This window comes from Motacilla alba, chromosome 1 (assembly GCF_015832195.1).
Source record: "Motacilla alba alba isolate MOTALB_02 chromosome 1, Motacilla_alba_V1.0_pri, whole genome shotgun sequence".
NCBI classification, from domain to species: Eukaryota; Metazoa; Chordata; class Aves; order Passeriformes; family Motacillidae; genus Motacilla; species Motacilla alba.
In genome coordinates, this window is record NC_052016.1 from 58242774 (window position 1) to 58258806 (window position 16033).

Below are 16033 nucleotides of genomic sequence, written 5' to 3' on the forward strand. Positions count from 1 at the left end.
CTATTTTTGTGAAGGATGGAAGGATTTTTATGAAGGATGAAGGAATTCATAGCATCCTTTTACCCCTGCCACACCTAGTCTGGGCCTGTGTCAATGACTGATCTTGCATGCTGACCTAAAAATGGCTACAATTATGCAAATTCTATGATTTGCTAATGCAGAATACCTTGCTGGACTGAGATCCATCTAAACATCTCACGAATTAAATTATCACTGACAAATTCAAAGTCTTTGGAATGAAAATGTCAATATCAAGAAGATGAGACAAACAATACTTTTAAAGGAAACATATGAATCCTGTTCTATAGCATTTGTTGTGTACGTACTCTTACTTTAATTTTCAGTCTGATGAGGTGCTAGAATGGAAGCAAATGAACACCAGAGCTGCAATTATTAAAGGGCTGAGATTAATGTTTCAAATATGTTTTTCTTTCAGAATGCTAGTGCTACAATAATGTTCACATGAGTTGATGAATGGCTCACCTCAATGAAAGTTTGCTTATCAAAAACAAACACTGTTGATTAGAGAAGACAGCTACTTCTCAACAACACTCCAGCTTATAAAAATAAAGAGAACATGATTTTGAAAAATTTATTTGTAAAACCAAATACGAGTTGAAGAACTAAAGGAAGTCTCTGCTATTAAACACATTGTTGGGAACTAACCTTCTTCTAATGCTTTTTTCCCCTAATACTACGTATAGTGTATTATGTGATTTCAGCAGTGAAAACGTTAACCTGATGAAAACGTTTTCAGCAGTTCAAACAGGATATTATATAATAAAGGATTTGACTAATACAACTTTTAAAGAATGTCATTATAGCAATTTTATCAGAAATTCAGTGTGGAGGAATGCATTGACAGTTGTATATGGAACAGCTGTATTGAGGAGTTACTGCAGCAGTTGGGTACATGGGCAAATGATGGAGTCTTCCATGAAGAGTAGCATAAAGTGTGGAATGGAAAAAATAAAATGTATCAAACTGTATTTTGTTATCCTGCTTTTCCTGTGAAAAAAAGTTTATGTGGTTATGTGCTATTAGTTCATCCATTCCACCACAAAGATGAACAAGTCACTGACAAATTTTAAGCAAATTTAACAATGGATCTCAAAGCTTTGAAGTTATTTTGGGATTTGTGAAAATCAGTAAGTCAGTAGAGATCCAATTTAATATACCTACCAGCAGGAAAGCAATTATAACAGCTTCCTACCCATTTGGCAAGGACAGGCAGTAACCACGATACGAATCGGAACAAGAAAACCAGTCAACCCATCAGCCAACATGAAATTTCAACCAACAATACTATTTATAGCAACATGTCTCACCATACAGACATTGTAGATGGGAGAATAATCAAGACAACTGACTGCTGCGGATTAGGTCCTGAAGGTGTCACAATTCTAAGTCACTGTTACAGAGTTCTAGGCTTAGGTTTCAGTTTTGTAAAAGAGGTCATGTATTCCTGAAAGTAGTTTAGTGAGTGTGTACTCAGCTTTGCTTGCTCTGCTGCTGATGTGAATAGAACCTTTGGCACCTCCATGAATATAAAAAATGAAATTACACCTTTATTATGAATCATACATGACTGCTTGTGGCTGGTGCAAATTGTAAAGGAATTTCTTCCAAGGAAATGTTGTGCTTTCTTATATCTCATTAATGATCTTTCGAGTTTTCTTCCCACCTTTTCCAGCTTTCTGAAATAATGTTGGTTTTGTGTTTCACCGCTAACCACTGTTTTAGTCATGTCTGTGTATGCGGGCTATACACACTGACAAGCACCTATGGATTTTGGCAAAAAAGTAAATGTATCATACTGTATCTCCATGTACATAGAGCAAATGCAGCTTTAGTACAGAGCTGAGGCATCCTCTTTCTTTCGGTGGAATTTACAACAGCTGCTGTAATCTAGGAGGATGTACTGATCTGGTTCTGCTGATTCATCGTGTTTTTGCAGTTGATTACCTAGAGCTGGATATAAGGAGGACCAGCAATCCAGCCAAAACCCCAAGTCTGGGGCTACAAAAGAGTCAAGGTGAATGGTATTCTACGACCAAGGGGCAAGCTCTGTTGTAAAATCAAACTTTGTGGTGAGAGTCAATATGAAGCCAAGAACATATTTTTTAACAGGTATGGATTAACTCCAACACACATAGAGCAAATATATACAACTTTATTCAACACATCCAACAATGATTAAAATAATTTGAGTATCCTCAAAGCATCAGAGGTACTTTTGTTTCTCTAGTACTGGAGAGACTTGACAAAAATGCTCATTACCATGAGCATCACTGCGTCCAAGGGGCTTGGGAAAGCTGACGTTGAGTGGAGATGACCGTAGGTACCACCACCACCAAGCAAGAACAGCGCCCGAGGGCCGGGGCAGCGCAGGGCGCGGAGCCGCGGGACCCTGGGGGTGGCGAGGGGGCGGCGCCTCCCGTCCGCTGCAGCCCTGGCGGCGCGGCGGCGCCACCCGCCCCTCCCGCAGGGGGCGCCCTGGGGCGGCGGGGCGCGGCCGGGCGGGCGCACGGGGGGCTCCACCCTGTCCCTTCGGACGGCCTTGCGAGACCTCCCCGAGCGGGAGGGCGGCGGCCCGCGGCGCACGGGGGGAGGCGGCGGCCCGGCGCACCTGCTCACCTGTCCCCCGGCCGCCTGGGGGGGCCCGGCCCGGCCACTCCCCCGACGGGCTCGGCGCAGGCGCCCTGGCGGCTACCGCAGGCAGGGGGCGGCAACATGGCGGCGTGAGCGGCGGCGGGTTCGGCTCCACAACAACAGCGGCAGCGGCATCGCTCGCGCCGCCGCACGCCCCGCGCGCTGCTCGCCCCCGCCGGGCCGCTCCGCACCGCACCGCGCTCGGCGCCGCCCGCGCCCCCGGCCCCGCGGCGGGGAGGCGGCCCCGGCCGGGCAGTCCTCGGCTAACGGGGCATCGGCGCCCATAATAATCCCTCATTATAGCGGCGCGGGGGAGCGGCTCCTGGGACGGTGCCGGCGCTTCGGGCCGGCTCCCTGCGGCCCCGCCGGGTGCGACTGCGGTGGATGCGCGGCTCGGCCCGGCCGGGCGGGGAGGCGGCGGCGGCAGGTGCCGGTAACGGCGGGGGGTAAATGGCGAGCGAGAAGCCGGTGTCGGGGCCGGACCCGCAGCCCGCGGGACTTATCTCCGTCGGGGCCGGCGGTGGAGGCGGCGGCGGAGGCGGCGGCAGCAGCGTCGCGGTGATGGGGGAGCTGAGGGCGTCGGGCTCCGGGTCCGTGGTGCTCCCCGCGGGGATGATTAACCCGTCGGTGCCGATCCGCAATATCCGGATGAAATTCGCCGTCCTCATCGGACTCATCCAGGTTGGGGAGGTCAGCAACCGGGACATCGTGGAGACGGTGCTGAACCTGGTAAGCGGCCGGGCACCCCGCCCCGGTGACGCCTCGGCGGGCACCGGCCCGCGCAGCCCACCTCCTCCCGGGGCTGCCCCTCCGCCCCTGTGCCCCCCGACAGGGACCTGCATCCTCCCAGCCCCCGTGTCCGTCCTACACGTACGGCCCTAATCCAGCCATCCTTCCTTCCTTCCTTCCCAAACTCCTCGTTAATCCCGCGACCTGCTCATCTCCTCGTCCGTCGTGCGTGTGACAGAAGCCCCCGCAGCGCTCCCTAAACTCCAGGCAGGACCCTACCTAGAACAGACAGGCCGCTCTTCCCCTTCCTAGTGCCTCGTCCCGGCCGCCTCCTGCAGAAGTGTAGTGTGTGCAATTTACAGTGAGAAAAATAAGGAGATTAAGTAATTTGCAATTTCGTGTCATGAACGCTGCCCTTTAACCTAGTAGCTTCCTCTTCGAAGAAGAGTGGCATGAATGTAATATCTGTTTTTAATTGAAAAGCTTTAAAAAACCCAGCCTGAGCTGGTATCTTTTCTTGGTGGCTGAAACATGTGAAGGGTTTAACCCTGTTAGACCAGAGCTAGTTGAGCATTTTATGTGGAGGAAGGGGGAGAAGGGAGATTTTTGCAAGGATTTAATATGCTTTAATATGTGTAATAAAGAGTTAGTTGTATTGCAGTATTGTATTGGGTTGCCCAAGTCTTAATAACCTGCCCTGTTTCCAAGACACATTCTTGTCTGCGAAAGTAAGTGTTGTTGCTACTTTGGTCCAAGGTCTGTGCATTGCAAAATACTATTGTACAGAGGTAAATAGCTGAAACAAGGAGAAAATGCTAAAATGTAGCTCCTTAGTCAGCTGCTCACTTCATGGAGTGAAAGAGTTACTGCAGGACTGTATGACTTAATGTTTTTGCGCTACCTACACCAAAGCCTGAGGAACCTACAGAAGCCAAGCGAGTGCATCTAAAAATGAATCACTTTCAATTATGTGCAATTTGGTGCTGTTCCTGAATGCAAGATTTGCTGCAGCAAAGCTTTTGAAGCAGTTCAGTCAATGAAATACCCTCAAATTTTGCACATAAAATAGGATAGAAAAATGACTGCTCAAAACTGAATGGTAATTAATTGAAACTGCCTTTGTTTCAAATGAGTTTAATGCTTCTAATCTCCAAACATTTTATACAAAGTAATGTAAAGAATATATTTTGTTTCAAACACTTCAAAAAGGTGTATTCTGTATTCTGACAGTTATTTGCATTTGACCTAGCACAGACTGAATGGAAAAGCTGCAGCATGCAGGGAAGGACGTAATTTGGTCAGATCATTTTAATATTTATGGCATATCTGAACGCACAGGGTTAAAGCTGATAGTTTTGTGAATATTTCAAAACAGTGATCTGGTATATTTCCCATTCCTCTCTACAAGCTGTTTGACAGCTTGAAATGGGACTTACGAATTTTATTTTTGTTCTTTGTATGCATGGTACAAGTATGGTACAAGTCATCATAACTTCATTGGTTTATTACCCATTTCTTTAAACATAGCACTCAAAGTAAGTTAATGACGTGCAGTTATTTTATTTAACTGGCTTTGTATAGGTCATGAGAGATACAAAGATGTTTAATCCTTTTCTGGTTTTCTTTCTTCTTTCATTCTTACTGATATTTATGCTCATTTTAATTCTGGCTGTTAGTGCACCAGCAACTGGATTAACATTGCCTTGTCTTTGATGGAGAGGTTAAGAGTATGTTTTGGTATCTATGTGGAGGACATCCATTGCTTGCATATAGGATAGACCTACTAATCAGTTCCTGTTGCTGAAAACAATGTTTATATTTTAAAATAAACTCAAGAGTGTTTAACAGTTCTCTCAGCACTTGGAGATGTATATGAATGTGAAACTGCTTGAGAGTCTGCTGCAGCAGCGTTGCATCCTGGATCAGTCATTACTTAACAGATGGACTCTAATATACAACAGTCAGTATTCCCAAAGCAGAGAGAGGCTGTATTGTGTCTGTAATTTTTTTTCTTCTCGAGGCAGCAAATGTTTCAAAATTAGGTTTATATCTTTTAAACCTCATTTACTCACATGTGAAACAAGCAGTAAATATGGCAGATATAAAGTAAAACTGGTGGCATATGCCTAAAATACTAAACATCATCTCATTCTGTATTAAGGGTTTTAGGAGCAACTTAAAGTAAAGTGCATCTTTCTGTTTTAGAAGCATTCTTTAGTGGGTGGCTGGGGGTAGAGAGAACTATTTGGTTTGGTAATTTTGTTGTTTTGTTTGTCTTCAGTCTTTTCCTGTACTACTCCTGAATGACTTTTGATGCAGGTGTGATGAAGAGTGAACAGTGATCTTGTTTTGATACATCAGTTGAAATGTTAAGTCTCTGAGAGAATTGTAACTTACACTATGCCATATTGGGTTGCTATAAGCCATTTGGTAATAGCTTTTTAGTATAAGAATTTTGCATAGCTGAGATGTTTTATTATCAGAGAGAATCAGAAGATGGAGTTGTTTTTAAATTTTCTTATCAGAAATTATTGCTGTCTTGTGTAAAGCTTAATATCTATTTACTCTTCCTGTAGCTGCATGGAAGCAGCAGTAAATGTCTGGGACAAAACTTTGTTCTGGTGTGCCCTTGTCATGGAGGTCGTCACTCTTCTTTCTTGTGAAGTTGGGCTTTTAGGGTTTCTCTTGAAGAGTTTTTACCTTTACATGTTTGTTTTGGTGGCCACACACTGTGATCTCTAGTATTGGATTTTGGACTTAACTCATGTAGTACCTTCTGATACTGATGGACGTAGTGATTTATTGCATCTATGAGGTGAGGAAGTGTATTTTTTACAGTGTTGAAAATCTTTGTGCTCCAATATCTTGTTGGATTTTCAGCTTTGCCAGATTTTAACAGTGGACTGTCAGATAAGACAGTATTTTGTTCTTGGGCATTACTCCATTGTTTGTGAGATTAGTTGTTTCTCTTGATGCTTTTCTTAGTGTTTCCTCAGAACTGGCTGTGTTCAAAGTTCTGTTAAACGGGTCAACCTGTTTAGCGAAGTGTCACTTTGTAGAATACTGCTTGTGATATTTTTCATTTGTTTAACATTATCGTGAAAGACAGTGAAGAGAGGGTTCAGCATTTTATATGCCAATGCCTATGAAGGACTACTGAGTCCTGAGTTATCCTTAGAAAGACCTGATGGTGTTAGTACCGTGAAGGTCAGAAGATCTTAAGAATCTATAAGCTGAAAGGTTTTTTAGAATGATTTTATATAATATTGTATTATTTTTACATTTCTGGACCTAGGAGGGAATGCCTCATTGTATCACATGCATTCTTCTGTGATGGTGCTTATTTTGGTTTTGGTCCATGGGTTTAATATGAATTCCCAAGCTCAGCATGCTCTCTGTGAGATGTGTGTTCACTGACCCTTGTGTACAGCAAAGCACCAAACTAGAAATGGCTTTCCTTAAATAATGTGTAATCCTCTAATTACTCTAAGGGATTTCTCTTTGGGGATATTTTGACACCAGTTCTGTGCTTCTGTTGTCAAGGAGGCCCCTTTAAACAGCTGTGGTAGTTTTCTTAGGGTGCTCTCAAGGATGTTGTTATTGCGTGGTAGATGTTCTCGTTGCTGTTAGACTGATGTTTAAAATAAAATTCTGTACCATGTGCTCCAGAAAATGTGATATTAAAGTGGAAGTGGGTCAGTCTGTCTACCTATTCTTCTACTTGGTCTACTTTTGTTTTTCTTATTTCCTACAGCAAAGTTTCCACATATGGCTTTAATTAGTTTTCTTTAATATGCCTTGATTGGTCTTCCATTATTTTACTGACTTGCTTTCTCAATTCTCTGCTTTTTCAGTATTTTAGTGGTCTTGGGAATTTTTTCTTCACTGTATATTTTTAATTGACTCTTGTTTGGCCATCTTTTATTGAACACAACTATGTGAGTTGCATTGTTTCTTAGCTTTTAGGAACCTTTCTCTGTTCCAGTGTGAATTTCTTAGCATTTGTGATTTTGGGTTTTGTAGTGGTGATTATATGGCAGTACACAGTAAGCAAGGTGAACAGGAAGCGGAATGATACTAAAAAGTTGTGACTGGTGCTGAAACATGCTGCTCGTTTTGCCTGTGCCTCTTGAACAGATGATGTGATGCAGATGTCAACAGATTTCAATCTGATACAGGTGTAGCTGACCAGGGTTCTCCTTGTGCAATCTGGAATGCTTTTATATGGGTTTTGTCAGGCTAGAGAGTGCTTGTAAGAAGTAGGTCAAACACCAGGCTTAGTTCAAAAAGTCTTTTTCTGTTCTTGTTGACTGCAGCCCACACTTTTGCCTAGCTCTTCTCGTTTTCTTGGCTGTTCCATCCTACTTCAGTGTTAGTCACCCATCACAAGAGGTAAGCCGTTTTTTATTGCTCTGTCACATTGTGTACTCGTAGGAGTGGCATTTGCAGTTTCAGAGCAAATGGGTTGAATTATGTGAGAGATCCTTCTCTCCTTGCAGGATTTCTGTAGTAGTGGTCATAAGGAAAAATGTAAAGGGAGGCCTGTGTAAGAAAGATGGTTTTTGGTTTTTTATCCTTTGGTACTACTTTTTCTTCAGCGATTGGTTAAGGGTTTTCTTAAGCTATAGCTGGCTTTGGTATCTGAGTTCTTTGAATCCATTTATAGTTTTGGTTCCTGCACTGTCCCATGGCACAGTTCTACTTTCATGTGGGGAGGAAGAAACACTTTGGTTCATTGGACACTGTTGTAGTCTGAGAAAGTGTGGGCCTCCTGAGCTGTAGCCTCTGCCATATGGCATTTGTTTTTCTTGTGGACCTAGCTTTGCAGGCTTGAGAATCTTATTCCATTTTCTTGGTGTGAGCTTTCTCATTTTGAGTGTAGTTGTCTGCTGATAGATGGTACTGACCAAAAAGTGAAGTTTGGGGAAATTTTGAAGTTGGGATTTTTTAAGGGAGTTTTGTTTGTTTGCTTTTTGTGTGAGTTTTAGTTTAGGTAATACTTAACTGAATGTGGCAGTCCTTGTCCAGGTTACTGTCTGTCCCACTGGCCTCTTGGTATCCTGCTCATCTATCCAACTAATCTCTGTTTGGACATTGCTGTACAAGCTACCAGAGCTGTATGAAAAGAGAGTATCTAATGTTAGAGTTTGTCATAACATTCCATGGGCAGCTACTTTAGAGTACTGTAGCTCTTGTCATTATTTAATGCTTCTGTGGAAAACTTAGTTTTGATTACAAAGAAAATCTTTGAATTACTGTTCATTTAATTATTTTATTGTAACTGATTTTGGGGGGCTTTTTTATCTAATCTTTGACAGTAGGTGTTTATGACTGAAAAGTTTTTTCAATCCTTGTATCAGTCATAAAGCACTAATGGTATCTCAGCAGGTAGTTTGGAATCTGCTGTGGTTCTTGTATGATGGGTTGATGTATTTCTATAGGTGATAACTTTTAAAAATCTGTCATGTTGGCATGTAACTTAATGTTCCTTAATGCTTAACTCTGAATAGCTATTTTCTTCTTAGCTTTACATCTTAGTCTTACTTCTCACTTGTCTTTACAGGAGTCAATTCATGGATTATAAGGGAGGTGAATACCTAGAGGCTTTTTTATTTTTGTCACACTGAAATAATAAAGTTGTGAGACTTGTATTGAAAAAAACACCTGCAATCCTTGGCCTTTCCCCCTTCTCCCTCCTGAGACCCTACCTGTGTTTTATCCCTTTGCACCAGGCAAAGGGTTAGCACCTTTCTCTTTCAAGATGCTATTTTTATGAAATTGTGACCTGATTCCCCATTTAAGCTGTGTGTTTTACAAGACTAAGCATTTAGCTGTGTATTCAGTGATACACTGGTCATTCTCTCTGCCCTCCATATTTTTCAGATGAGCACTCCAAGGGGTAGAAGTTGGGGCCATGGCAAGGCTGAGGTCTAAGAGGCTGTGGTGCAGTTTTTTTTTCATATTAATGCTTTTCATTGTGTTCACTCATACATCTCAAATATATGAAACACTTTCAATCTTGCATCTTTAAAAAACCAACAAGAAACTAACACCCAAAACTTGCATAATCATCTCTGAATTCCTTTCAAAGTGTTTTCCCCTTCTGCACTGTATTGAATTTAGTCAAAGTGGAATGAAATCTGTGACTGGGTTAGTAGCAAAACAGAATCTTTTCTGATAAATGTTGTGTACAGTATTAACAGAATGTTAACTTATTAAGCTATCTAAGCTATTTTAATTCAGCCTCTTAGTCTTACCTGTTCATTATTTGGTTCTGCACTTTTTCCATTTTGTATTTTGGCTTGTCTCAGTAAATCTATTTCAGATTAAATTGTGTTGCTCTTCCATTAGTGTACAGTGTTTTATTGTCCTTTACACAGAAACATCATCAACTACCTCATTACATATTCAATGTGCCTGGTGGCCAGAGGGTCACTGTAGTACTGTGTGTTTACTCTGATGAAGTTTACTTCATTTTTAGTGAAATTTGATCACTCATTACTATTTGTTTTTATAGAAACACCCCATGGTGGCGCTTTATTCATTCTTGCATAGACAGAATCTTTAAGCTTTCTTTAATTCTGAATCAAATTTAGAACTTGCTTTTATAATCAGAGGCAGCAGATCTCTTGAAACATCAGTTTTGAATTCCATGACCTACCTCCCACATCTGTCTTGCAAGAGTTTGGTGTAGATGTACTACAATTATACAGTATCTAATACATGATCATCAGCATAAAGATAATGAAAAATTTTAAAAAATATTTTATTTGTGGAGAGTCGAATATATTCTTCCTTAATGATAGAAACATCCATTTCAACTATAAGATTAATAGGGATTTCAGCTATTTGAACCATAATTTCACAACTTCAGTTTAAGAAGATTGTTAATGACATTGAGAGGAAGATTATTTATTATTTCCAGTAGAGAAGCACCTCGACTTCTGATCAACCTACTGATTGCTAAAATTGCATTCCAGTAATTTTTGCAGTTTAGTATTTTGTACTTTTGACATAGATGGAAAATAATAACCTTTGGTAAATAATTCTAAGTAGTTTTGGTGCTACTGAGGTTTACACCAGCAATGTCAATTCATTTATTTTTAATGCAACCCTATAATATGACTACCCTGCTTTGCTTTAAAATTGAGTTGCATCACTGAAATTGTTCCAACATGACAATTCACTGAAAGCTTGTATAAATGCGAGTGTTGCTAATGCTGTTCAACAGCTTACAAATGCTTGGCATCTGTCTTTGCGAAATGATGTTTCATTCACTGCCCTTTTGTTTAACAGTTGAAAGCCTTCCTTAACTATGCGGAATAAGTATTAAGTTTTGGAATTAGCTGGAAGTGAGATATGGCAAAATACTCACTTATGAGTGAGGTTGTTATTCAGATCATGCTTTTTGTTACCTCATGGCTTTTGTAGTACTGGGGCAGTGTAGACAGAAGGATGGAAATAATCATTCTTTGAGCAGATTCTTCTAAACCAATGAGGCATTGTAATCAGTTTTATGCGATCTCGCTTCTTTTTTTTCTTTATAAGTCTTCATATTCTATGACAAATACTAAATTACACAAAGTTTTCCAACTGTTTCCAACTGGCTTTAAGAGCCACTATAGCAGGTTGGTCTTGTTTTAAATTTTGTTTCATGAAAAGAAAATAGTTTGAATATAAACACAAATATGAATTTGAAAGCCTGTCTTTTGATTGAGGAAGGATCCCATACAAACCTGTTGCAACAGATTCCTACTACAAACTTAAAGAAAAAATAAAATTTGCTATCATTAAATAGTAGCCATATATCATAGAATAGTAGCCAGTATTGTAGAATAGTAGCCATGTTCAAGCTGGTAATGAATCAACTGAAGCCAAGCTGTTTTGTATTGCTTGTACCTGACCAGTCAGTTTACCCTTAAACAATATGATGTAGTGTGTCTCACTGCATTAAAAAAAATCTTAACTTTATTGGGAGCAAAAAATCTCCCTATGTCACTGTTAATGTTAAAAACCTTTAATTAAAAAAAAGGGAAAAGGATTACTTTGAAATCAGAGGTGCATTCGTGCTTAAAGTCAAATGCATATTTTTATAGCTGGAAGAACAGGAAAGCTGTCTGCCCCTTCCAATAGGACAAACACATCAGAATTGAGCTACAGAGCTATGTCAGCTCCAGTTTCATAGCATATTCATAATGAGAGCAAACATGTTTAATTGCAGGAATTGGAATGTTAAGAGAATGGTAAAGAGGTTTTGCCTGAAAAGAGAAGAAAGCCTATTTTATAGGAAAAAAATCAGCTTCATCCTTCAAATCATAATTTTTATGTCAACTAATGAAACTTAATGAGGGGCCTCTGAAAGCTGCATTTTTGGCTGTGTTAAGTTATGGAATAGGGAAGAAGGTAAAGAACCTTACTAAGTGTTGTGTTAGACTTTTAAGGCTGGTGGCTTTTGCCATTTTCTTGTGAGTTCGAAAGCTCCAATAAAAGCTCAGCACCCCCTCTTTTCCTTCTGTTGTTCCAGTGAAATAAATTACCTGTTTTTGTAAATGGCAAGGTATGTGCAGTATTTATGAGTCATATCTGTGACTGATGCCTTATTGGCTGTTAATATTCATCTCCTGAGTAGCTGAAACGGATGGAAATGTTGTGTAAGGCTACATTGGATTGGGTAAGGTGCTCTAAGAATTATGCTCAGGATATGGGAGCTGTTTCATTCTTATGTTACCCCTCAAGAGACTTGTGGATCCCTTGTCCCATATTTTAGTCTCTGGGGTTCTGGAAATCTTTGTTGCTGCTGCTTCTGTATTTTCGGCTAAGGCATACATGTCTTCGAAGAACCTGCAGAAGTCCATCTTTTGTTTGTTTTGTTTTACATAGTTTATTAAGTGATTTGAAAGACTTTCTTATCAACTCTGTTTCTCATGGAAACATTGTAGTCTCCATTACATCTTTTAATACCTTAGAGAGCACTTTGTGAATGCAGAGATAGACTTACTGTCTAGTGTTGAGTCTGCTGTCCAAGGGTGAAGTGAATTCAGTCCACCTGAAAAGAAACTGTATCATGGTGTCCTGGGCTCATACCACTGAGAAGGGAATGGCTCCCTTGTGTCTACTCCCTGCCTATCTTACCCCCCCGCCCAAAAATATACATGTATAAGGTCTCTTCAAACCTTCTTTTCTTAAGGCTAAATAATCCCAGCTCTCTTCAGCCTTTCTTTGTATGTCAGATGTTCCAATCCGTTAATCATTTAAATCTTTATTCTCCTTGTGCAGATAAGAAAAAAATAGGAGGTGGAGTCTGGGAAGCTTTTTAATTATAGCAGTCCTCTTCCTCATCTCACAGTATGAACTGCAATATCTGCCACAAATAATCCAATGTACCAATGCCTAACTCCGCAAAGGAAAATTTGCGCCACGTGCAGCCAAGAAAGAAAACAGACCTTAGTGAGCCACAGCAGTGAGCATTTGCTTTTCATCTGTTGTGCCCACTTGCTAATAGTCTTTGGATGAAACACAAACCCAAGTCTGTCTTTTGGTTCTGCAAATCAAAGTTATGGTTGTATGTAAGCTTATTTCCTGGATTTCAGAAATATAAAATGTAGGTACATTTAATATTTTGCTGTGAAAGTACGAAGTTAATGGCATAATACTCAGTTAATGAAACTTGGTGGCTCTTTATGTATACTATAAATACTACCTAATTCAAAAAATTAGCATGAAATGAAATTAAACTAGAACTGTTAGTGTAGTTTTTAAAGCAGTAGGTGCTTCATGTTAGAAGGAAAATTAAAAATACAAAATTCAGTATAGAAACAAGACTGTTGAAATTCTGCATTGGGTTTGTCAAAAATAATAGATTCATGACTTTATATGTAGTCTAAGATTTATATGTTAAATATTCAATAGCACTTCATGTGTATATAACTGTATGCAACTTAGAAACTGTAATGTGAAACAAAGATGATTGTGTAACAAAATTTTTATAGTTCATGTTCCATGAACAGAAAACCATTTATTCAAAGTAACTTATCATGTACAGTAATAAACACATTGTAACTAGAACAATGTGTAGGCTTAGTCACTGAGAGGCAGTCAGTCTTTCATGGTTGATACAGTACAGTATTTGACATTTTAAACACAGTGCTCACTGAATAGGAGCTGATGCAGTCTTTAAAATGGATCAGTGAAGTTGATAATTGCAGGTATTTTCTAAAACCCAGAAGCAGGTTATTCCCAGTGCTCACAATTGTGATGATTTCCCTTAGTATTAGTATAAGGGATTTTTATACTTTCAAGGCCAGGTTGGTTTGAGCAGCCAGGTCAATGGGAAGGTGTCCCTGCCCATGGCAGGAGGATTTGATTTAGATGATCTTCAAGGTCTCTTCAAACCCAGACTGTTCTGTGGTTCTGTGATGATTCTATAACAAGGATAAATGAACTATAATAAAATAGTTTGTGTTTTTTTCTTTTTTTTTCTTATTAAAATGTGATTAAATTCTGTTAAAGAATAAATTTGGATCTACTCAGTCACTGTCTCAGTTAAAAAAGTAGTTTTCAAGTCTGTAATCTGTTTTGTCACTTGAAGTTGTAATTTAAACTTTCACTTTTTCAGAAACCCAGCAGCTCAAACCAATGCAAATATGTTTATAATGTATGAAGAGCCTTTACTGTACCTTAGCAGAGTCAAGAAGGATGGGAAAGGGAGGAAGCAGAAGTTTCAGCTGAGTGAGGTTAATAACTTTTAGGCTGTTGAAGCTGATATATTCCCAGCTGAGTCTTTAAAAAAAAAAAGTACCAGAAATGTATTAAGTTTATCCAAATTGTTAGTTGTTTAGATGAAGTTTAGCTGTTGAGAAATGGTACCGTTAAAAGGAAGCTTTACATTAAAAATAAAAACCTAACAGCATGGAAGGAAAATCCTGAGTACAACAGGTTATCTTTAGTGTCCGCCTGGATTTACAGAGACCTTGAAATGACTTGTTACATGATGTTTTATTAATTTTTGAGGTGTCTGAGGGAATTATCACCATCTGTTAATACCAGAGTCTAAGCCAGCATGTGGGTTTCAAACTGCTTTGTGTTGAAATTTTTAAGTAAGAAATCTTTCTCTTAAAAATAAATGCAGTTAAGAGGTTTCAGAGTGTAAATAGGGAATACCTTTTATAGTCCAGATTTAAGCTGTTGGATCGTTTGTCACAACTTTGGTTTGGGGTCCTGGCCTGTCCTCTGAAGTTAGGATGGTTGCAAGTACTTGTAATGTACTTTTCCTCATGTGGGATTTAGGACATAACTGTCTTTTCAACTTGCTTTAAGTTAGTAGAGCTCTGTTTTAGCTAGAAGTTACTTCACTTTCACTCTGAAAAGAAAGTAGCACATATTATTGTATTTTAGTCTGGCCAAGATCAATCCTGAATGCATCTTGTACCAAAAATCTGGTATTCTTCAGAAGTGCAGAAGAAACAGTAAAAGTCTTGAAGTGTCATTGCAATCTAAATCCTTTCTGGAGGTCAGAGGAATCTTGGGAATGTCTTGTTTAAATTATTACTTCAAAATTCCTCTATCATATTTTCCTTGTGGAGTTATAGTAGATTTTAGGCCTTCCTTAGTAAGAAGATGATAAAGCAACCTGAACATTTTTAAGGATGAGCATTGGGTTGTTTTTGCTTAAGCAGTATATCTGAAATTGCCATGGATGTTTGTTGCACTAGTTTTTAAACAATGACAGGTTTAAATATTATCTTATGTATGTATTCTGTAGAGCATGAATGGTTGAGGTGACCACATACTTCATACTACATGCAAGACATGGCACAGCTGCAGCTGACAGTACAGCCAAGATGAATTTTGATTTAAAATTCCTTTAAAAAATCCTGAAGATTGCCTGGGAAATAGGAAGACTTGTGGTCTAAAAGCAATCCTAATTTAAGCAAAACTCTTTGGCATTTCTATTTATTTAGAAAATGGAAATCCAACTAAATAGTCTATACTTAGTGTAGCAAATTGAGATCTTTAAAACACTGTAATGAAAGGCTACTCGAACATTATTAAAAATTAATACAGCCAAGAGAGTTATTGAGAAAAGTGGCATTTAGCAGTAATTGTTAATACATTTTGGTACTACTATATGGTAAGTAGCTTCCAGCTTCATAGTTTGTGTTCTGTTTCTCTTGTAATATTTTTCATTATTTTTCAGTGGTCTTTTTCTTCTTGCATATTTTTAAGGTAAGAATAACTATTCTAGGTCAATAGGTTTGTACTGTGACTGAAAACAAAGACTTGCCCAAAGTCTTTTATTGTATAAGCATCAAAATATGCAGTAGAAGAAAAATACTTTAAGTAATAAAACTGATCTTTGGGAAGTAGAATGTCATTTAAAAAACTGTATTATGATGCTTCATGAGGATAATATCTGGGATAATGCTTAGCTTTTGAAGGTGTGGAGTTTGGGGATTGGAGTGGTGTAATCCTGGTCTCAGAGGATGTAGTGGGTTTATGTGTCCAGGCTTTGGTAGTGGGGGGGGCTACAGGGGTGGTTTCTTTGAGAGCCTTCTGGGAGCTTCTCCAGTGTCTGATGGAGCCGGTGCCAGCCAGCTCCAAGCTAGTCCCATCAGCAATGGTGGCAGTGACTGTGGCCAACAGATTTACAAAG

At 39.6% G+C, this 16033-nt stretch overlaps 1 protein-coding gene across 14 annotated transcripts in view; it reads left to right on the forward strand.

Annotated features, from left to right (window-relative positions):
• The first annotated feature begins 2720 nt into the window (after positions 1–2720).
• Positions 2721–16033, forward strand: part of NBEA (neurobeachin) — a 455021-nt gene continuing 441708 nt past the window's right edge. For 6 of the 14 annotated variants that reach the window (XM_038127996.1, XM_038128013.1, XM_038128031.1 and 3 more), the window contains exon 1: positions 3103–3381. In XM_038127996.1, the coding sequence (XP_037983924.1) occupies positions 3103–3381 (279 nt within the window). Of the gene's footprint in view, positions 3382–16033 lie in introns of all 14 variants that reach the window. The other 8 variants (XM_038127945.1, XM_038127964.1, XM_038127973.1 and 5 more) reach the window with 2 other exon arrangements.